This window comes from Acomys russatus, chromosome 16 (genome assembly GCF_903995435.1).
Source record: "Acomys russatus chromosome 16, mAcoRus1.1, whole genome shotgun sequence".
NCBI lineage: Eukaryota > Metazoa > Chordata > Mammalia > Rodentia > Muridae > Acomys > Acomys russatus.
This window is the reverse complement of record NC_067152.1, coordinates 42,814,564-42,838,756: the sequence shown is the minus strand read 5'-3', so window position 1 is coordinate 42,838,756 and position 24,193 is coordinate 42,814,564. Positions and strand designations below refer to the sequence as shown.

The following is a 24,193-nucleotide window of genomic DNA, read 5'->3' as shown; positions in this document are numbered from 1 at the left end:
AGCCTGCCTGGTACGTAATGCCAGGTACTCAGGAGCTGAGGCAGGAGGACCTCAGGTCCAGCATCAGCCTGGACAGCTTAATAAGACCCCAACTCAAAATAAAAGGTAAAAGCAGGGCTGAGGTAGAGGCTCATGCTAAGCCTTAGAGGACAGCACCATCCCAGTGTGCCGGAGGCGCTGCACTTCATTCACCAGCATCTCAAAACAAACAAAACAAAAAATAGAAACCAGGGCTAGGGTACAGCCCAACGTTTATGCATGTACTTGGTATGGGCACAGCTATGAGTGCAAGCCCTGGCATTGCTCGTCTTTTTCTTTTCGGAAGGAAGGAAGGACAGACCGACCCCAGGATGTACTGTCTGCCCCTCACACAGCAGGGGTGGCACCTCTCCCGAGGTCTCCTTCCCAGCTCTGGCTCCCAGGCTGGAGGGGGCAAGAGCCTGGGAACAGAGGCTGGCCTGCCGGAGCCTCCTACTGTCAAAGCTCTGTTCAAGCCCGATGACACATAAGCTCTGCTCTGCACAGGAGGCCAGAGGGGTAGCAGCAACCACGCAAAGCCTTCTGAGTCTCCCCCAAAGTCTGTAGCATACCCAACTTCCTAAGCACACCCAGGATTCAGCAACATGGAAGGCAGGAGGAACAAAACCAAGGAGGACAGGTGACTTCTTCAGAGAGAAGACTTGCTTTTTGAGACTCCCTCTCAGGAGAGGGCTGGCTTTGCAAAGAGAAAGCTATTGTGATCATCTGCACTTTGTTTAAAGCAGTAATTGTCTGAATAATAAAAACAACACTAGACCTGTATCAACTCCCTCCCCAGGAGGAAGCTGCCTGCTGGAGAGCCCTCCCCCACCTCCACACCCACTCTTCCCCTTCACAGGCTTAGGAGGTGGCAACAGAGCTTTCAGCTCTTACCCAACTTCTGGATACAATGCTGACATATTAAAAGCAAGCACTGTGCTAAAGAAAACTGTATTAGTGAAGGCGGATTGACTTCGAATTAATGAGCTGAGTACTGCACCGGTGCCAGGAAAACTTATTTAAAAGAAATTCTGTTTAAAGAACAACCCCCTCCAAACTGAACTGTGTTCACACCCAATTCAGCTAACAAAGCAAGCTAGTGTTTTCCTGACAAGTGAGATGTTCTGGGGCACTAGATAGGACCAAACACTGATTATCAGACATAAGCTTCTGTGGAAAAAGTCAGTGAGTATAGTTATACCATAACCTACTCAAAGGCACCAACAAAGAAACAAACACCCAACACACTCAAAAGACGCAGACGGACCAAGTTGTCCGAATCCTTGTGCTGCTACAACGCACTGCCTGTGGAAATAGCAAACCGAGGCAGGCTCCTGGTGCTCATCTGTCCTCCCAGTGCTTATCCATCCTCCCGGTACTCACCCATCCTCCCAGTGCTCACCCATCCTCCCAGTGCTCATCCATCCTCCTGGTACTCAGGGCAACAAACCAGGGCCCAAAAGATGCCTCAGAGGCCTCATAACCTCACTTTGGTCCCCAAACTCCATAAGATACCAGAAGAGAACCCAACTCCCTGAGAATTGTCCTCTGACCTACACACACACACATACACACACACACACACACACAAACTGTGACACATAGGCCCTAAGCTATGGATTCTGGAAGATGTAAGGGAAGACCCAGGAGTGTTAGGTATCTAGATAAGACTTGAAGACCTATGTAACAATAACGCAACAGCTTTAGCTATCGGCCACAGCACTCATTTGGGGCAGCGCTGGCTACCCCACGAGGAGGAGCCCCGTGGAAGTGTCTGTGGACAGCCCTGCAGAAGGCAGCTAGGGAGAATCACCCAGAAAGGAAACAGTAGTATTGACGGCCCAGGCCAACTCCAGAGAAGTGTTTCAGATCCATGCCGAGATATAGCATCCCAGGAGGGACCACAACGCTGCAGGTGACCTGGCCCATGGCTGCAGCTCCAAAGTGTGGACTGCAGGGCAGCCCAGAGCTGGACCTCTTGCCTACAGGAGCAAGGCCCTGGGTTTGACCCCCAGTAATACAGGGCAGGGGGAAGGCCTATGGACACCTAAGTCTAGACACTTATGTTGGCAGTTCTGAGCCAACCAGGACTATACAGCAAGAGCCTGTCTGGAGCAGAAAGAAGAGGAAGATTGAGGGAGGGAGGGAACTCTGCTCAGTGCCAACAAACCAAGGTTCCCAGTCACCAGCCATTCTAATGCTCACACTCAGTGTCTGTTTCTGAGATGGTATCTCACCAGGTAGCCCAGGCTGGCCCCTGAGAATGTTATGACTAATTAGTTACAGCACACTTAACTATGCAGCCCAATTGGAGGAGCCGGTTCCAAGCTCAACTCAACACTGTTGACTTCACAAGTGGAAGACACATGAGAGAACCGGCCAGGCGACTACAGTGTCCCCTCTCCACCATCAGTCCTAGTCTAAAACTAAGACGTGTATGTACACGCCTGAGAGACACCAAGCTATTACCCCAAACCATTTCCTCTAAAATCAAACAAATTTGAAGGTTAAACATGAACTTCATCTTAGAAAACCTCCAAAGTCTATGGTGCTGACAAATGCACCTTCAGGTGCTTTAGTTCAGAAAAGTCCTCTGCTCAGCCCACAGGCTGCATGGTAAGGTAAGGGACACACAGGGTTTTCCAGTGCCCGCCAGGCCGTCTCTCTGCTGAAAATGTCCATTAAAATGTGAACGTCAAGGAGCTGGAGAGGTGGCTCAGAGGTTAAGAGCACTGTCTGGGGGCTGGAGAGATGGCTCAAAGGTTAAGAGCACTGGCTGCTCTTCCAAAAGTCCTGAGTTCAATTCCCAGCAACCACATGGCTCACAACCACCTATAAGATCTGGTGCCCTCTTCTGGCCTGCAGGCATACATGCAGGCAGAACACTATACATAATAAATAAATAAAAATAAATAAAATGTGAAAGTAAGTCAGGGTGTGCCAAGGTGGCAGAGGTCAGTGGCAACACCTGTGACCCTAGCACTCAATCGGTGGAGGCAGGGGGATCAGAAATTCAAGGTTGTCCTCAGCTCTACAGCATGGTCAAGGCTAACGAAATATTAGAGAGAGAGGGTAGGGGTGGGGAGATATGAATGAACCAAACATGAACCCATCAAAAGAACTGCTGGAAACCGCAGGTCTCTACCTCCCCTCTGACCAGGAACACCCCAGCATCCACTCAGTTTACTGCCCACGTACAAGCCAGCTGTGCTTGCTTATGGCCCTCAAGGGGAAGGGGCTGCCCTGCAGAGCCAGGACATTCTGCTTCAGCACGCCAGAATCCGTCAAGTGCCTGCTCCTTTGCTCCAAGGTTCTAAACATGGTATACACTGATCAAAGGAAAGGAAATGTAAAATTTCTTCTAAAATCCACCAGTATTTTACTGGGAAAGAGCACAGTGAGTTGTGGTGGGGTACAGGGTGTGCAGTGAGGTAGGGACGCCCCACTTCTGTGTCTAAGAACGACTCAGGCCAGTGCAACTGTTTCTAACAGCAACTCCCTGTGCAGATCTGATATCCAGAGCTCAGTACAGGCTAGCCACTCTAAGAAGCATTTCGCATCATGTGACTCTCCACGTCCACAGCAGCAGACACCAGGCAGGCAGAGGCAGCAGCAGCAGCAGCAGCAGCAGCAGCACACAAGCACCACAAGAATGGGACTATCACAGACAGCAGCTTGACAGCTCTGTCCCACATCCCCCACAGACAGTGACCCTGTGAGGGCAGACAAGAAAACAAAGGCTGCTCCCAGGGAACTGAGCACAGAGCAGCAGGCCCCACCTGCTCAGCAGAGGGGCTCACTGCCACCACAGGACAGGAGCAGAAGCAAAGGATTGTGGAGGGAAACAAAACTGTCACTGACTCAACGGTTAGGAGCACTGCCTGCTCTTCCAGAGAACCTGGGTTCAGTTCCCAGCACCCATATGGTAACTCACAACTGTCTGTAACTCCAAGATCTGATACCCTCACACAGACATACATGCAGGCAAAACACCAATTCACATAGAATAGAAGTAAATTATTAAAAAACAAAACAAGCTGGGCATGGTGGTGCACGCCTGTAATCCCAGCACTTGGGAGGCAGAGGCAGGTGGATTGAAGTGAGTTCGAGGCTGTCTAGGACAGGCAAGGCTACACAGAGAAACCTTGTCTTGAAAAGAAAAAGAAAAAAGAAAAAAAAAGAAAATCACAAAACAAAACAAGACTGCCACTTAGGTCTGCGATAGGGTTTCACTCTGTAGCCGAGTCTGGCTTCAAATTTGTGGCAATCTGGTCTCAGCCTCCCAAGTGCTGGGATTACAAAGCTACTATGCCTGGCCTTTTGTTGTTGTTGTTGTTTGTTTTTCAGTTTCAATGCCACCAAGGAGGGCTCCTGGCCCTCCAGAGCCCTGGGTGATGGGTACCACTTAGATCCGCTCTGGAGGTTGCATGGAGCCTGCTTCTCACTGCCTCTGCAGCTTCTAGCTGAACCGAATAAGAACCAAGTAGCTCAATAGCTAAAATCATGATTTAGCAAGATCATCTAGAGTATTTTATCTTGAAATACTTGCACTCTTGAGAGCTTGTTAGGAGGCGGAGCAGGGGAGCACAGCTATTCACGTGCCCTTGACTGGTCCTCCTCTATTCTGGGAAGGCCGTCCCTCTCCACAGCAAACAGTGAGGGAGGAAGGGGACATCCAACTAGCCAGACACATCAGGAGAAATACTTATACTCTTCCTTCAAGAATTCCCTGGCCAGAGGGCTGGAGATGGCTTCATTTGCTGCTCTTGCAGAGGACCTGGGTTCAGTTCCCAGCACCCACATGGCAGCTCCCAACCATCTCTACCTGCAGTTTCAGGGGATCTGACACTCTTTTGGCCTCTGCTGGCACCAGGCAAACACACTATGTGCATACACTGATGTAGGTAATCACACATAGATATAACTTCTTTTATCTTATTAAGAAGAAAAAAAGAATTCCCAAGCAAGCCCACCAAGAAATGTTCCTAATAGTAACAGGCTAAAGGGAGCTACTGAGTCTTCAAGTAAAATTTAAAGTGCAGCCAAGAAGGCTTGGTTAACCGTAATTAGAAAACTTGAGCCTTGCCTCAGTTAGGGCCAGTTGCTGTCAGAACAGTTCAGGACCGTCTCAGACAATAGGCTGGACACACCACAGCTTGCATCTGTTTAAGTCCTGAGGATAACCATTCCTGCAGCTCCAGGCTGGCTGATCTGGGTGTCCTCCAGTACCCCTATTACAGAGCTCTGCTGCAGAGTTCCCAGCACCCTTGTTACCTTAAGACAAAATGCTTGAGTCAAGGTGGGGTGCAAACCATTTATTAAGTTATTTGAACAACACTTCAAAAAGTATTATATGCCTAAGTTGAAGGAGAAAGCGTTTCTACTTCACTCTTTAATACCCAGGACAGTTGCAATGGCAGATCTATGACACCAAGTCTGCATCGGGCCCACAGGCGCAGTGGAGGGCCCGGGAAACGGGTGGACCTACACCTACTGTAAGTCACCAGTACTCAGCCTTCAGCAGCAAGGATCACACAGGCACTAGCGGGGAAAGCACAAGGCTGAACAAAGGCTCCACAGAAGCTCGAAGGCCAAGTGGGGGTCAATTTTCTGTGAACATAAAAGTGCTCTTAAAAATAAAGCCTACTTGTACGCATGTGGTTGCACACACACACACACACACACACACACACACACACACACACACACACCACACACACCACACATAAAATAAAAATGAAAATAAAGACTGTGTAAAAGGCATCAGAAAGCACCTTGGGCAAAGGTAAAACCCAATTGTTAGTGATCAAGGAAAACAGGCTAAGTGTTTCTCTAGGGCTCTAAGGCATCGCCTGTCAACACACGCTCCCTTCCGCACGGCTACAACCCAGGCTGAGCTACTAGCAGCGAGACAAGAGCCCTGCCACGTTTCCAAGGCATGTGGGGGGTGGAGGGGAGGGGGAGCTATCTGTGTGTGTGGGGAGGAGCTATCAACCTGCACCTAACGAGGCCTATCACAAATGCCCTCAGTTAACCACACATAGATGAACACTCGCAACAGGTACAACCTCCCTAAGAAATGGGTGATCTCTATTTTATGGTTATTTTTTATAGTTTTCTCATGTAACCCAAGCAAACCTCTAACCTCAAACTTGCTGTACAATAGACGTGACTTTGTCCTGGTTCACCGGCCCCTGCGCACAAGTGCTGGAATTGCAGGGTGCTTGCTCCTCTGCAAATTTTAAAAAAGATTTATTTATTTATTTATTTATTTATTATGTACAGTACTCTGCCTGCATGTACACTGCCAGCCAGAAGAAGGTATAAGATCACACTATAGATGGTTGTGAGCCACCATGTGATCGCTGGGAATTGAACTCAGGACCTCTGAGACACCATCTCTCCTACCCCCTCTGTGCTTGCATGCTCTCTCTCTCTCTCTCTCTCTCTCTCTCTCTCTCTCTCTCTCTCTCACACACACACACACACACACACACACACACACACACACACACACTGACACACTGAGCACACACACACTACCCCACATGTGCAGTGTCCTGGGGAATGTGTCTGTTCACTGCCATTTCATGTTCCTCAACTCAAAGCACTTGCTGAGAGATTAAGAAAATGCCAAGTGCTTCAGGGCTTGTCCCAGGATGAGCACACTATGCTCTGACTGCACACTAATCTCCCCAGGGAGGGAAGCCGTGGGAAGTGCAGGCATGGTACACAGCCAGAGGCTGGCTGAGCACTGCAGAGCAAGGAGAGCCTTTCGGAGTCTGCAGGCGGCTCACATGAAGACTCTGCTCTGGGGGTCAGGGGGTCCTTCCCCAAGGTACTGAATGTTCCACATGCTTCCCGCAAGCCAGGCAAGCACGTCACCACCACAGCACTGCATCCCAATGCTTTTTCTATTGTTTATTTTGAAACCAGATCCCCTTAAACTTCCTAGGATGGCCTGATATTTATGATTCTGTTTTAGCCTCCAGAGTAGCTAAGATTTCATCCTTCAACACTGGGCCTGGCCAAACTAAGATTTCATTCAGTGGTTCTCTGAAAATATGCCATATTAAAACCTGTGTTAACTAAATTAACACTGCAGTGGTCTCCTCATAACCTACAAAATGCCAGACGCAAGCCTCGTGCTTTGCTGGAACCCACTACTTTAATTCAGAATTCACCAGCCACAAAAAGACGTCAGCTGTGAGCATCACACCCTGGCCTCCTCCATCAGGAGAAGAAGACAGACACTATCTCATTCCATTAGGCACAAAGAGCAAAACTCTCCCTTTCTAAGAGGACAGGCAAGGCTTGGGCTCACGAAGGAGCTAGCATACCCCACCGCGGCTGAAGAACAAAATACAGCCTGAGGGTAAGGACAACAGGAAGAGAAATGTCATAATATACAGAGTGGTCTCTGGAATGAGACCCTGTTATAGACTGCCCTGAAGCTGGCACTGCTAACGGTACTAACACTCCCTACACAATGGAGAAATGCAATCTAGACTCGTGTCAGGAACCTGACGCTGTGTTGCCTGAATAAGTGTCCACATTAGCCTGGGTTTCCACGGCCCCAGAAAGCAGACAAAAGCCTTCTGGGCAATCTTGCACAATTGTTCCAAAGACTTGACACCAGCAGCACACCAAATCCCAATGACTTCTTGAATTTTACTCCCGCCCCTCCTCCCAGCATCATGTTTGTCACTCAGTGGCCCTCCTCCAAGGGCCTGTCATCTGAAGACTAACTAGGAGGCAATAGGACAGGGAACATTAGAGCCCGGAAGTCATGAATGGTGCTTCACTGACATGTGCTGTACCACCGAAAAGGCTGAGACCAGGAGAGCCACTGAACAAGAAGGGTATTGATTGACTGGCATTGCAGGCACAGGTGAGACTGGAAAGATCTGAGGGGGGGATGAGAGCAGGGGTTGGGGGTGGAAAGCCTCTAAATCAAGACTATAAACTGGCCCCTGAGCAATTGAGCGCCACACACTGACTAAGGCCAGGAAGAGAGCTCAGAGTCTGATTTGCAGCACAAGGCCATGGCACGGCAGCACATTCCGGTGCTGGCTGCTGTCCTTGCACCTTTGCGCTCTGCTTTTCACAAGCTGGTTCAGCAGTAGGCTCCCTGTCAGCCACACAGGGGCCAGGCTGGTCTCCAGGCCAGATGGGCTCATCAGACAGTCTGTGGGGACAGCTTTGCTGCCCACTGCACAGCTGAGAACCAGCCCAGGGGACTGAGCTGTGTCAACCCTCCAGAAGAATCACAGACTCTTGGAACTGTTTCCCACCCACAATGACACAGGCTCCTCCTCTACCTGCCCCCACACACTTAATATTCTCCAAGTTTCTTAAAGTTCTACGCTTCTGAGGCACACATGGTGGCTCACATCTTTAATCTCAATCTGGAAACTGAGGCAGAAGGATCACAAGATTGAAGCCGGCCTGGGCTGTGCTACAAAGGATAACCTCCATGTCCAGAGTCTCTGAGGACCGCAGTCGGGTTACCTGTATATGTTCAAGACTCCTCAGGCAACAAACCAGCCATCTGGACACAGGCAAGGCTGTGTCCCCTCCCCTTGCAACTGCTAACCACTGGTTGCATTTCAAACAAAACCCAGTTTAAGGGTCTGGCTGATGTGGATCCCTGAGAGTAAAGCAATGCCCTGGGGGGCACATACAAACCCTCTGTCAGTTACCTACTGACTGGCAGGGTCTTATGCACCCAGACTGGCCTCAAAGTTTCCATCTTCACATCTCAGATGCTGTCTGCTGAGATTATAGGTTCTGTTTACATGGGAACAAGTAGAAGAGGCTCGGTGGACTGGCACCGGCACACCCAGCCACTCAGGGGACTGGCACCGGCACACCCAGCCACTCGGGGGGGCTGGGGTGGGAGGACAACTTCAGCCAACATGGCCAGACCCTGCATCAGAAACAACACGGCAAGGAAACCAGAAGACAGGGGCACCTCACACGAGGGCTAACTCCAGTACAACACACACTGGCCATGGCAGGCGGATGAAGACACTTTCTTTGGGACACAGAACCATGCAGGCCCAGCTGCCCCTTCAGACAGACCTGAGCTCTGGCTCTCTCTGCCAAGCAGGCATGCAGGCTGCAGACTGCACCTCCCACCACTTTGCTTACGCCCTCGTTCCTGCAGCGCAGGCCCAGAGCAGCTTGTGCTATACTTGGCTCTGACACGCCAGCACCATGTCAATCCCACTCTTTTGTGTTTGCCTTCAACTGTGAAAACAGCATTATCTGCTGTTCACAGAAATGAGCAAAGCAAACCAGTGCTGCCTGGCCGTGCCTGGCCACAAACACAGGGGAAAGCCAAAGATCGCTGTGTGTTGATGCATATTCTTCAACTATCAAAATAAAAGCCCAACTTTAGTCAGAGAATTAAAGGACGCCAGGGCTGGAGGCGACCCACTTTGGAGAACACTCCTGGCATCTTAGCATTTAAGGAATCCCTGGACCCAACCACCAAAGCCGCATAAGCCAGGCGTGTGGCACATGACAATAATTTTTAGTATCTGAGAAGTGGAGGCCAAAGTATCAATGGGGAGTTCAAGGTCACTCTCCCATACATGGGAAGTTGGAGGCCAGCGTGGGTTAGAGATTCTGTCTAAAAAAAGATAAAGTACCGTAGAACAGACTGGGTCCAAGTGCATTTCCAACAGTGCCCACAGTCCTTCAAAGCCAGGCCCCACTTGGCAGAGCTGTTTGACTTTTCACAGTGTAAAAGATAATCCGTGGCCTTCAGAAAAGCATTTGGTGTTCCTGGGAATTGCAGTTGTCAGCTTTAAAACTGCCATGTGTTTGCCCACATGAAAGAATGCAATGAACTGTGGGAATATTATCTAGTGTCAGGAACCAAAGACAAAGCCTGAGGAGTCAGCGGCCAGTGCAGGAGCTGTCGCAGCCTGAGGGGTCTAGGCTGAAGTCACAGGCAGCAGATGACAGGAAGTCAAGTGCAGTCCTGAGTGACACAGACCCTCAGGGGGCGGGGCCACTTATGGAAAGCCATTGTTCTACCACAGCCAGTCCTCTCCCACTCCACCCCCAATAAAAGAAAAGAAAATGACGGCCCCAGTTCTCACCATGAGGGATACGTGTGTGCCACCTCACTGCCATAGCAGGCTGCATGGGAAGCCAATGCCACATGCCACCTGTGTCTGAGCCCCAACATCACAAGAAGATAAGAGCTGTGTATCACCCCTGGACTGAGGTATTAGGGGTAAAGGGTGGGCTGGAGCTGGGCTGGGTTGCTCAAGCCTCAATCTAGTGCTCAAGAAACATGAGACTGGGCTGGAGAGATAGCTCAGAGGTTAAGAACACCAACTGCTCTGCCAGAGGTCCTGAGTTCAATTCCCAGCAACATAGTGGCTCACAGCCCTCTTTTGGCCTGCAGGAGGTACAGGAAGGCAGAGCACTGTATACACAATAAATAAATAAATAAATATTTTAAAAAAGAAAAGAAACATGAGTCTGAGGTCAGACTGGCCTACAGAGCAAGACCCTGTCCTCAAACAAGTAAGTAGCCTTAAACAAAACACACCTGAAGAGGCACACAGTTACTCTTATTTTTGGTTAATATTACAGTAAAAATTGTTTTTAAAAGTGTACAGTAGGGAGCCGGGCGTGGTAGCGCATGCCTTTAATCCCAATGTTCAGGAGGCAGAGGCAGGCAGATCGCTATGAGTTCAAGGCCAGCCTAGTCTACAAAGTGAGTCTAGGACAGTCAAAGCTACACAGGGAAACCCTGTCTCTCAAACCATCCCCCCCAAAAAAACAAAAAAAAAGTGTACAGTAGGGGCTGGAGAGATGTGAGTAGTTAAGAGCGCCCACTGCCTTGTTGCTGGCCCACAGAGTGGCTCCACAGCCCATAGCCCTTGTTGCTGGCCCACAGAGTGGCTCCACAGCCCATAGCCCTTTCTAGGGGTCTGACATTCTCTGGACTCGGCCAGCATCAGGCACACACACAGGACACAGATGCAGGCTTAGGCAAAACACTCACACATAGAACAAAACTAAATCTTAACAAACTCAGAAGGACAGTGCAGGGGGTGACAGTTCCAATAACTCAGAAGGTAAAGGCGTTTGACACAGTGTGATCCCCGACTATCATGGTGGAAGAAGTGACGAACCCCTGTCAGCTGTCTTCTCACTGCCACACACGTAACAGACACACAGAACACATTCCTTAGAAAATGCTTGAAGTGTACACTACACCTCAGAGGCAAAAGGCAGAAGTAACCAGCCAGGAGGTGGTGGCACTCGCCTATAATCCCAGCACTCAGGAGACAGAGGCAGGTAGATTTCTGAGTTCAAAGCCAGCCTGGTCTACAGAGATGAGTTCCAAGACAGCCAAGGCTACACAGAGGGACCTTGTCTTGGGGGGAAAATAGGCAGTAGCAACCAAAATGTTCATCGATAAATGGATGGATGTGTACACACACAATGAACTCTTTTTGTTTGTTTTTTGAGACAGGGTTTCCCTGTGTAGCCTTGGCTGTCCTAGACTTGCTTTGTAGACCAGGCTGGCCTCAAACTCACAGGTATTCCCTGCCTCTGCCTCCCAAGTGCTGGGATTAAAGGTGTGCACCACCATACTCGGCCTTATACAATGGATTCTATTCCAAGTGTGGTGGTAACATCTTTGGAAGGAAGAGGCAGCCAGATCTCTGAGTTCCAGCCCAGCCAGAGAGTTTCAGGTCAGCTAGGGCTACATGGTGAGATCCTGTTTCAAAAACAGAGAAAAAAGAAGAGGGAAGGGAATTTTTACCCAACATGGATGAGCCTTGAGAACATTAGGTTAAGTAAAATAAGTGAGTTACAAAAGATCAAAACTGCTTCCACCTCTTGGTGGAACTTAGAGAAGACAGATTTACAGACACAGAGAAGAGAGTAAGGGGTGGGTAGCTCAGTGGTAGGGCACCTGCCCAGCATCTACATGGCCCTGGGTTTCACACTAGCACTGACAACAGAAGGGAGCAGAACAATGTTTGAGATGTGTGTCGGCATTTGCTGGCACAGTGTCGGCTGCAATGATGGTTAGGATGGATGCACTGAATTTAATTACAACTGTATCAATACCCTAAACTATATACTTAAAATGCATTTACATGAATTTATCATATGCATGTTTTACAACCATAAAATTTTATAGTACAAATCTACCTAAAAATTAGCAAATAAAGTCATCCATGTGATGAAGGCAGGGAATCACCATTTGTTAATATAACTTTGGGGTTTACTAGCTATACCCCAAAGAACAGCACTCGGGAGAGGCCCACAGAGCAAGGAGACAGTATGCCAGGGTATGCTCACTCTCGACAAGAAAGCAGGTAGAAGAGCTGACTATGCAGTCTGCTTCAGGGCCTATTTATTCCTTTGAAATTTTAAGTTTAAAAGATTGTAACTGGAATCCACCTGTTTTCTTTTAACTCCCCGAAAAGGGTCTAACCCAGCAGCTTTCCCAGCCTGAACAGGTTTCAGAAGCATGGTACCTCATGGTGAGACCCCAGACTGTGTGCCTACCCCTAGAAATGGTCCCTGAGCCAAGTGTGAATATAGTTAAGAATTAGCATTCTAAACAATGCTGTTAACTAGTAAATGTAGGTGCTGGGGTCTGGGAGCAAGCACTGTAGCACCCCACTATCCTTAAGTCAATTTTCTTCTGAATATAGTTACCTGCAACTTTGAGCTCTGGCCTTGATTTTTAATATGTGCACAAGCATGAAGCACAGAGGAGAAAAGAAATGCATTTCATGATTAGGACAAACTGACATCACAGAATAACAGCTACCGAGACAACAGACTCAATAACAACTTCTTGGATGTAGAGATCTTTTTTTAAAAAAAATTAGATTACTCTCTCTGTGAGTCCGAGGCCAACCTGGTCTCCAGAGCAAGTCCCAGGATAGAGAAGGCTACATGGAGAAACCCTGTCTCAAAAAACAAAACAAACAAACAAACAAAACGATCAGATTACCACTCTCCCAGCATCAAGAATGTTACTTAAAATGAACCCTGTATCCAGCGGGAAACTGGAAGAAGCGCACGCTGTGGGGCCAGCACATTTCTCAGGCAGCTGCAGCAACGCTCCATGTCAGCCAGAACACACACTCTAGCTGACTCATAAACCCTGACCTGCACCAGAGTCTCTCGGGCCGTGATCCAAATCTAAGTCACAGACGCATCTAACCAAAAGTTATTTCAATGTGACCTGTCACAACTTTCATGACCAATGGCTGGGGTATAGCTCAGTCCCCAACACAGGAGATAAAATCATTATCAGAAGCAAAAATGATGTGGAGACACTGGTATTCTTCCCAAGACGAACCGGTCCTTAAGACAAATCTATGTAATATACTTTCAGGATAAAGAGCAAGACGGACCTTAGTAACCATCTAACCCCTGGGTGCAAAACAGGGCAGCGTGCATCTGTGAAAGACAGACAGACAGACAGACAGACAATTTCTTTCCGCTTCCTTCCCATCCTCCCAGTAAGCTCTCACTATGTTGCCCAATCTGTACTCAAATTCTAGGTTCAAGTGATTGTCCTGCATCAGCTTCCTCAGTAGCTGGAACTTACAGGAACTGCATACAATTTTCCTTAAACGAAAAGACTGCCACCCCAGCCTCCACGCATGCCCTTCCCAAGGCTGAAAGGCAGTACCCGACATGTTACATTTACCACAGCACCACTGGAAAACACAGTTTTCATTCCTAAACAGACTCAAAACCAAGAAATACAGACCAACTCCAACAGCTGCCAAACTACCCTAACCTGCCCCTCTCTGCAGTGTAGTTTCCATGAAGGGCTAGAATGAGAGAAATGTGGAAAAGGGCAGAGGCAAGCAGCCAGCACAAGGGGACACCTGGTCACATCCCACCTCCCACGGACCAGCCTTCCGCCAATGGTTTCCTGTATACACTCCACAGAAACCTGCCAATAAAGCCATGGTGCTCAGAACAAGCATGCAACCCAAGTCACCCAAGAAACTATAAATAGGACAGCCCAGTTAACCTGAAGAGACTGGGCACTGGGCATGCACATCCACTACATCGGCACTCCTCAGGGGAACGATGTGTTAACCTCCCCGAGCACGCCTCTGGAGGATGGAAAAAGCGGTTAAATGGCTGTATTCAGGCTAGGCTCTCTGCCTCCTGGCTTAAGAGAACAATTAAATCAGCAAAAGGTTGCAGCGCAATGCACAGGACAAACGACCCAGTTTCCCTAACAAAATCAGAAGTGAGAATGCAAACGAGGAGGGGAGCTCAGAATAGGCCCCACCCCAACAGGGGCCAAGAGCCAGGCACCCAAATGCAAACCATTGTACTGGAAGCAGAAGGCAGGTGAGGCAGCAGCTCTCAACTTTCCTAACACTGTAATCTTTTAAATTCCTCATGTTCTGGTGACCCCTAACCATAAAAGCATTTTCATTAGCCAGGCGTGGTGGCGCACACCTTTAATCCCAGCACTCGGAGGCAGAGGCAGGTGGATCTCTGTGAGTCTACAAAGCAAGTCTAGGACAGCCATGGCTACACAGAGAAACCCTGTCTTGAAAAACAAAAAACAAAAAAAAAAAAAAAGTATTTTCTTTGCTACTTCACACCTGTAGTTTTGCTACTGCGTCTGATCCGCATCCACAGGACACCTGGTGTGTGACCCCAGCGGGGTTGAGAGCCACTGAAGGTGACTAGAAGGTAGCATAGGTGATCCCAAGGAAGGATGGCTATTAACTGCAATGGGAACATGGCTATGTTTAAAGCTGTAGAAATACTTACCAATAAATCAACAATCTGACTTAGGGTACCAGGGAGAACAGTGGGAAAATCATTGCAAGAAGATGACACTTCAGAACCGGATAGTGGGTACAAGGCAGTCTGCCATTCTCTGTATTTGTGTATGCCTGAAATTTCCCATAATGCCGTGTTTAGGGATCTTGTTGTTGTTGGAGTTAAATCTGGACCTACCTCATTTCTCTACAGAATGCTACAGCACCCACAACTGGACCCCACAGTAAACATGACTTGGAGGGCTAAAATGGGAGTGGGGTGAAGGCAGTGAAAGGCCTGGCTCCCTACATACAGACAAGAATGGCCCATTTTTGACAGTCGGCCCAATCACCTCAGCTTGTTTGAGAGCCACAGGGCATGGTACTCAACCCTAACCTCATCAGGGAGCACAACATGCCACACACATAACTGTCTAGGACCCTTTGTCGCTGTCAGAGGAAATGGACCACACTCCTCCACTACCAGGCTGCACTGATACAGAGCTCTAGGGCAGTCTCCTCTGGGGCAATGTGCTTCTTCGTGAGAGTAGAAATTAACTCTTAGGCATGGTGGTGCTGCCCTGTAATCTCAGCTACATGGGAGATGGAGGCAGAAGATCCAGAGTCTAAGGCCAGCCTAAATTATACATCCATAGGAAGGAGAAGAAAAGAAGTCACCACACACCAGCCGGTCTAAAGATCAAACAACAGGTATTACAACTTTGTGCCTAATTATCAGAAAATTGGAAACCAGAATCAGAAATAGAAAGGACCCAGGGATGAAAACTACGGTAAAGGGAAGAAGTTCAAGATGATAAAAGGGGACTGGAGAGATGGCTCAGCAGTTAAGAGCACTGGCTGTACTTGCAGAGGACCAGGTTCGACTCCCAGCACCCACCTGGCAACTCACAACCATTTGTAATTAATTCCCAATCTAGAGTGGATCTAATACTCTCTTCTGACGCCTAAGCATGCCAAGTACACACATGATGTATACACACACATGCAGGCAAAACACTCACACACACAAAATAAAATAAATATAAAAAATAATAAAAGGTTGGATACCAATATTGTGGGTCCGGCGACAGTCCACCCTACCTATCTACAGGGAGGGAGCCATCTGCTCAGGATGAACTAATAGCTCAGGATTCTGCCCAGCACCCTACAGTGCCCACGGGGACTCATTAGGGAACTGTAGGCTCCTCTTTCCTCTTGTTTACATACCGCTGGAAGAATAAAGCTTAACTATAAATCCCATTTGATGTAAAAGCTATCTGTGGATAAAAAGGGGCTTTTTTGAGGGGAGGAGTCTGGTACTTGAAGGTGGGCAAAAGACAACAGAAAAGGGCTGAGGAGGATGCAGCTGCCCATCACTAGCTATCCACTAGGGCACAAAATTATCGGGGGTGAGGAGTGGGGAGGAATTTGCATCTAGACTCTGAGCAAATTTCTTTTTCATCCTTTCAGCTGTTTAGAGAGAGACTGTGAGATACAAAGCAGGAAATGAGAAGAAGCCTAACGAACAAGGTGCAGGGGCACCAAGGGGCGGGGGCACCAAGGGGCAGGGGCACTGCTGCATTTCTCTGCTGGGCTATTTAATCACAACTGCAGCACAGGCAGGGCTTCTGGCTCTTCAAGTGCACAGCAGTCGTTTTTACTGCTGCTACAGCGTGTGCCAACAGCTCTGCACACCTCACAGGTAAAGAAGCACTGGGCTTCATCGCCACCAAGGGGCCTTCTCCGGGCGGCCCTGGACAACCTAAGGACCCAGGGAAACACAAAGCCTGTGACAGCAGGTCACAGTTGCAGTGTAGAACCCAGTTCCCACCAAATACCGTCAAGGCCTCGTCCTGGAGGTTCAGATGAACAGGCAGAAACCCACTGCTCAGCCCCTGCATGCCTGAGGCTTTCGGGACCCAGGGAAACAACAGGCGACACCATGCTCTGAGGAACACTCATGACCTTTGAGGAAAAAAGCTTATGCAATCACAAGCCAAGGACCTAACGCTGACTGACATAGTACTTAGAACAAGTCGGAAGTGTGGGTGAGCCTCAGCAGTGGGGTGCGTGCCCAGGGTGCGGGAGGCCCTGGGCTCATCCCTCAGCAGAGAAAGGGAAAAAAGAAAAAGAAAGCGAAGGAAGGGAAGGGAACATGAGGCACGCCTCGAGATAGGGAAGCAGGGCAGGACACGCTGCACAAGATCTGAAGAGACAGATGGGAAAGGCAAACATGTGAGGCAAAGGAATATGAAAAGAGACGGAGGGGCAGAGAGGCACCAGGCCCACAGACCAAGTCAGAACAGAATATCTTAAAGGCCAGGGCTCAGTCAGGAAGGGCCCTGAAGGGACAGCAGGCAGCACAGTAGGCCGAGGGTCTCCGGAAGTCACCTTCAGAGCCAAGGGGGGGGGAGGTTTCCACAGGGTGCCCTGAGGGGCTCAGAGACTGAGAGGAACACGGACAAGTAACTAGGTCACTATTACCTAAGAGCAAGGGCTCAGGGTGGCCAGGTGACAGGGTTGAGAGACAGAGGGACAAACTGCATGACCCAAAGGCACAATCTCTAGGTGTCTGCACTACAGCAATGAGAGGGCAGCTCTGCAGCAAGCAGTGCCACCAGGGACAGGAAAGAAAGGGGAGAGTGCCCAGTGTGCCCCACCCCCACAGGGGGATGCCAGGGCAGGAGCAGGACTAGACAGTTACCAGTGCTGTGGGGGTTGGGGGGAGCCATCAGAACCCTTCCACCACACATCTCAAGTGTCCAAAGGGACAGCTGTGCTTGACAAAAGGAAACACTAGCGCTCCGTGGCCATGGCCCACCCAGGCTGAATTTGAGATTCCTTTGCCGTCACGTGCACGACTACCCCTGCCCGGGCTTTAAAGCGTGTGTTTTGTCCTAAGTTTCTCAAAAGGAGACACAGCACCCCAGCACATCAGCCTTTGCCTGGTCCTGACCTCTGATCTGTGGGAGCACACTGGGTACTCCCAGGAAACCACATCCCTTTGGATAGGCACGGGGGCTGAAGCAAGCCGACGGGAAAAGCCATCCAGGAAATCCATAGGGCTCACACCTGAAGACACGGACACAAGCGTGAGACAGGACCTTCACAAACTATGTTGGAATGCACATGACCAGGAGTGTGGGTGACAGAAAAAAACCACTGAACCCCAGAATCTCATCTCCCCAATAAATCCACTCCCCTCCCACAGGGCAAGGAGCTGGCATTGCTCCACCTCTGCAGCCTCTGCTTACCTCTCACTAGAACACCACAGAATGTCACAAATGCCTGTTCAAAACCAGCACTTCAGTTGTTTGCTTAAATGCCATTGTTTAATTCAAATGAACTAAGAAACCTTTAACATTTTTAAAATGTTTTTGATATGATACTCAAGCCAACAGCGAACTTTCATTAATTCAACTGAAATGTGATTAAAACATGTGACCCCACTGTCTGCACCAGGCAGGGCTCACCTGACAGACCCTGGCTTCACAGGGACACAGGTGTAAGCTGAATGGTCCTCTGGCCTTCTCCTGTTCAGTGCCTCTTCTCCTCTGAGGCTGAGCTACAGTGCAGCTCTCAGGGAATTGGCTTACACAGTACACACTATGCTACTGTTTGCCTTAATAAAACAATAAATAAATAAAACTTAGTTAGCACTGAGGAGATTACACCTCAGAATCGCAGTCAGGAAAAGGATGAGTGGAGCTGTACAAAACTGGAGCACTTGGAGCACGCGTTTAATCCCAGCACTCGGAAGGCAGAGGCAGGAGGATCACTGTGAGTTCAAGGCCAGCCTGGTTTACAAAGCCAGTCTAGGACAGCTAAGATAACACAGAGAAACCCTGCCTCAAAAAAACACTAAAAAAGAAAAAAAAAAAAAAAAAAAAAAAAAACCTGGGGAGCACTGACATCCTAGTTCTGGAAGGAGGAAGGAAATATATTTTATTTTCAGACCTAAGAAAAAAATTAACAATCCAAAAGGAAGTTAGCCAGTTCCAAAAACAAATGCAGTTTACAAGTGGCTTGTTTTTAAAACTGGAGGTGGCAGACAGGCATGGTGGCACACACCTTTAATTCCAGCACTCAGAAGGCAGAGGCAGGTGGATCACTGTGAGTTCAAGGCCAGCCTGGTCTACAAGTGAGTCCAGGACAGAGAAACCCTGTCTCGAAAAAACAAAAAAACAAAAAACAAACAAACCCCCCCCCTAAAAAGGAAAAAAAAAACAAACAACAAACTGGGGGTGGCTAAGAATTTGAATTTATGCAAAAGTCATTCATAAAATTTGCAAACCAAAATTCCTCATTTTGAAAACAGTACAGGGCATTAAGGAGTCTGAACACTCACACAACCGGGACACCTTTATATGAAGTCAGGGTCAGAAGAGGCTAATCTGCCTCTGAACACAGACTCACAGAGATATTTCTTTTTTATTTCTTTAATTTATTAAGGGGGAGTATGCATGCCACAGTGCAAGTGTGGAGGTTGGAAGTCAGATGACAAGTCATCTGCCACATGAGTCTCAATATTAAATTCAGATTCCTGGGCTTGGCAGCCAATGCCTTTACTAGCTCAGCCACCTCACCAGGCCACATCAAGCTTTTTAAAATATAAAGTTTTGGCAAACATAACCTGCCAGCCCCATCCTGGTGCCTCCCCACACACCTCCTCCCTGACTCCAGCCAGCCTTGCAAACTGAAGATAGGTCACGTGACTCCCAAAGTGGACACCCTGAGCCTCAGTCTAAGGAAGAAAAAGATGGGTCTGGTCTCTCTCTGGAATATGAAGTAGGAAACGTAACAAGAACTGGCCACTCAAAAACTGAAAGATGCATTAAGAAATGCCACGGAGCCGAACTAGCACCAACAGCTGTGGCCAGCTTGGCAGGCCCATGAGTGGCAGCCACAGGAGAAGAAAACAAAGTAAACCACAGGAGTGGGTGGTGGGTCGGGTGGGTTCCAAGCATAGCTAACTGCTTCCAGGAGCGACGCTCCACCAGCAGGCTCCAGCCTGTCCCGTGCGAATTCCTGAACTTCCGTGTGATTCCTATCACAGTGTGTTGTCCGTATAACAAAACTCCTTTCAAGCTGGCTGGGGGAGGGGGTGTCCTCAGGGGAGAGGGCGGGCTGTTCCACACAACCAAAAGCCAAGTCAGCACACAAATAGAAAGGCGTCTTTCTCACAAGTCAGTCACACAAAATATTTAGGGAAATACAGAACTATTCTAGGATACAAAGCCCCCAGCAGTAACCACAGGCAAGCCTTACACCTGACAAGGAGCTGTCTGTGTAAATATGCAAATGTCCCTCCCAGACAGAGGTGTGGCCTCGACTACTGTTAAAACTGACAAATCTGCATGGCTACACAAAGTCTTTCACTGTACATAATCAGTAATACTTCAATCAGGAAAAAAAAAAAACAAATCTTCTCCCCTTGAGAGCATTTGAGTCTTTATTCTGCTTTTCAAGACTCCCGATCTAGCCGACCTGAAGCATATTGCTGAGTAGAAGTTCCCAGAGCAGCAGAAGCTGAGCTTCTCTACGGAAACAGGTAACGGTCGCCCAGGACTAAGGAGAGAGGCAGCCGTGCAGAACCGTGCCCAGCCGCAATGCCCAGCCCTGGGGAGCCCAAGGCAGGAAGAGCATGAGTCCCAGGCCAGCCTGGGCTATTCCCTCTGACAGGAGTGAGCACAGCAGAGTTATCCCCCTGCAGTGGCACAGGTGCATCCTGGGTGTTTATGATAGATGCACTCTCCGGGTGTGTCAGCCATTTCCATATGGGCCTCACACCATAACAGAACCACAAATGAAAAGGCACGGACGGGCTAGAGAGATAGCTCAGAGGTTAAGAGCACTGACTGCTCCTCCAGAGGTCCTAAGTTCAATTCCCAGCAACCACATGGTGGCTCACGACCATCTATAATGTGATCTGATGCTTTCTTCTGGACTGCAGGTATACATGCAGCCAGAGCACTGTATACATAATAAATAAATAAATATTTAAAGAAAGAAAGAAAAGGCACAGAGTGCTCACTATAATTTACAAGTGATTGGAAATAGTGCTTGGCTTGTTTTAAATCCAGCAGAATGCTTGTCAGCCCAATTCAGGCAGCTAAAAAGCACTTCAGCTACACTATTCCGGGAATTCTGGTTTGAATCGTGGATTTGCTATTTGGTGGGAAAACTTACTGAACAGAGCTACTTATTAACACGCAGGGAAACCTCCACCCCGCAGTGCTCAGTCCTGAGATGAAGCAAAATGAATCCCCCCTCAGGACCAGCACTCTCTCCCAAACAAGCAGCATAAGGAAAGAACTGCACTCCCTGTCTTCACTCCTGTCCGGCAGCTGCTCGAACAAAGAAAAGCAGCCAAGTTCCCAGGTCAGGCTCTGCCTTCTGTGTTCTCCAAGGGGGGAACGATGCAAGCTTACACATCGCCTCAGATACACTGCAAAAACACAGACTTGCGAGCCGGGCGTGGTGGCGCACGCCTTTAATCCCAGCACTCGGGAGGCAGAGGGCAGGTGGATCGCTGTGAGTTCGAGGCCAGCCTGGTCTACAAAGTGAGTCCAGGATGGCCAAGGCTACACAGAGAAACCCTGTCTCGGAAAAAAAAAAAAAAAAAACCCACAGACTTGCAGATTTGCAGTTTCAGAGGTTTCTATCTTAAAAACGTCACAGACTCTGGACACAGGTCACAAGCACAGAAACAGCAAGTGAAGCAATGATAACAATGAACATTGTTTGCAGATCATCCAAGTTTAATCTTAAGAAAAAGCCAGAGTAAACGGAAATGTCAAGTACTTACAGCCATAATTAACTCAAAGGGATGTTTATACACCCTCACTGGGGACTGGTATTTTTGCACCATGGTTGTAATTCAATAGCAGTCTTCTTACTCCTGAAAAACAGAAATATGTGTAATAAATGACCATACTACAGAAAAGAGTGAGTCTGAATTCACTTATCATATATCATAGAGACCACCATAATCCCAAACTCAAACACACACACCACACACACACACACCACACACACCACACACACCACACACACACACACACACAAGATGATACAATGAAATAGTCTGACGGGGGAAGTAGCAAGGCATTAAGAATAAGCAAGAAGGGCTGGAGAGATGGCTCAGAGGTTAAGAGCACTGACTGTTCATCCAGAGGTCCTGAGTTCAATTCCCAGCAACCATGTGGTGACTCACAAGCATCTACAGTGTGATCTGATGCCTTCCTCTGGCCTGCCAGTGTATAAGCAGACAGAGCACTGTATATATAATAATAAATAAGTCTTTAAAAAAATAATAAAAATTAAAAAAGAATAAGCAAGAAAGGCCCACATGGAAGGAGGGAGGCACGCTGGTCTGCCCATTTATTGACTCCCCCTGAGTCTCTAGCCTGGGTCAGGAGATCTAGTCCTCCACAGCAATGAAATCTTAGGATTCAATTATTCTGTTTTCTCTAGAACAACTTCTACGAAGAGCCAAATAAAAATAGCACCGTGCTAAGGCATAAGCTCTGGAGATGACACAAAAAGCGGGAGGGGGGGCGACAAAACAAACAAACAAACAAACAAAACCACTACTGTTTCTCAAATTATGGAATACTCCTCAAGAGCTGCCTTCAAAGGGAACCTTGTTGTTTCCTGTTTTCTAGCAGCCCGCTCCCATTTCAGAGACTGTCTACAGATGGCAGGGAGGCTGCCCAGCTTGGGCTATAGGGGGTCCAAACCCCTCCAGCCTCTTGAAGCCTTGATCTGGCAAAGTAATCAATGGCCCGCTCAAGCCTGAGGTCAAGCGACCCTCCTTTGCATACATAATCACCCTAGTGCTGGCAAGGGAGGCTTTCTCTGCAAACACCCAGAGGAAAACAAAAGGTGGGGCTGGGGAAGAAAACTTCAGTGAGCCCACCAGTCCTGCTGAGGCTCAGTCAGTAGGATGTTATGGAAAAGACATTCTAAAGTTCAAAACCGAGTACCTAAGCATCTCAAATTCTAGCTGTAAAAACCAAAACAAAAAACCGTACGCTGATAAACTTCAGGGAATTGCTATCTATGCAGCTGCAGTTCTATAATGTTTACATTGCTTTAAACAGGTCTGAAACTTTCTCCGGGATGTTTGCTTGGCACAGGACTCGGAGGGAGCAGGTTATGCTGGAAAACCACCTTCCACCAGCTGAAAAACTACAAAGGCTAGTAACTCTGGGTGACCTCAAAGCATGCCACTCGGCTTTCCTGATTCCAACTCTGTCAGACGATCTTACACTCCCAGCTCTCAAACCAAGAGGCCATGAGCCAAACTCAGCTCTCCTCCAAACTCAAGCCTTCATAAATCTTGATTCAGGCGCTAACGCGTCCTGGAGCACGGAGACCGCGTTCCATTCGCTCTCATAAACCTTACAGTGCTGGTGTGCGGTAGGGAATCTAACAATCCTTTACATTTTTTAATTGAGAAAACTAGTTTTCAGGTATCTCCCAAATAAAAGGAGAATGATTACCCGTGTGCTGACGGACAGGGGAGAAGATGCAAGCACTGCGTGATGCCTGTATTATAAGAAACTCTTACCCAAAGTGACTACACTGGCCTGAACTCGGGCCAGATCTCGGCTTTGAGGGGGACTAGTCCAGACCCACGCCCTGCGCGGGCATCCGGAGTGACCACCGACAAATGGCATCGGAGGCCGAGGCTGCCTCTATTGCATGATAATTGGTATTTGAAAATCAACCCAGGGTCGGCCCCGGTCCGGGCGGCGGCGGCGGCGGCTAAGGGACCTGGCAGGCTCCGCAGTCCCGGAGACGGCGAGCGCCTCCCGCCGCCGCGGCCAGCAGAGGGACCGGGCCGGGGGTGGGGACCGGGACGCGCTCCTAGCCTTCCACGACGACGATGAGCGCTTACCTCTTGTCAGAAGGACCGGGTCGGGGACGCGGGGCGGCGGGATGCGTTCATGCCGGCGGCTCCGCAGGTAAAGAGCCGTGCCACAGGCTCGGCTGCCGCCGCTGGACCGCCGGTTCCGGGGACGGGGGAAGGGGCGGGAGGGCGGAGGGGCGCGGCGAGGGCTCGAGTGGTTGTTACGGGTGACGGGGAGGGAGGGGCGAGCCCCGAGGGACGCGCGTGCGCACACCGGGCCGAGGGGGGGCGGGGGAAGGGGGCGGGAGGCGGTTGCTAGGGAGGGGGAGGGGCGACTGCGCGGCTTGAGGCCGTATTGCGCCGGCGCGAGTTACGGATCTGCGCGTGCGTAGGAGGAGCTCAGGAAGTAGTTCGCGCTTTCGGGAAGCCAGCCCATGAGGCTCCTTCCCTGTGCGTCACGGGGAAGGGTGGGGCGAAAGCGGTGGGCGGGGCTTCGCAATTAGCCGCCCGGGACCAGAGGAAA

At 49.2% G+C, this 24,193-nt stretch overlaps 1 protein-coding gene across 1 annotated transcript in view; it reads right to left on the bottom strand.

The window, feature by feature from the left end:
• The window catches only part of Sec14l1 (SEC14 like lipid binding 1), a 45,796-nt gene extending 21,945 nt beyond the window's left edge, over nt 1-23,851 (bottom strand). The window contains exons 1-2 of the mRNA XM_051159120.1: nt 23,719-23,851; nt 21,622-21,714 (exon numbers count right to left, since the gene is read on the bottom strand). Of these exons, the coding sequence (XP_051015077.1) occupies nt 21,622-21,684 (63 nt within the window). The 5' untranslated portion in view covers nt 21,685-21,714; nt 23,719-23,851. The remainder of the gene's footprint in view (nt 1-21,621; nt 21,715-23,718) is intronic.
• Between the last annotated feature and the right edge of the window lie 342 nt (nt 23,852-24,193).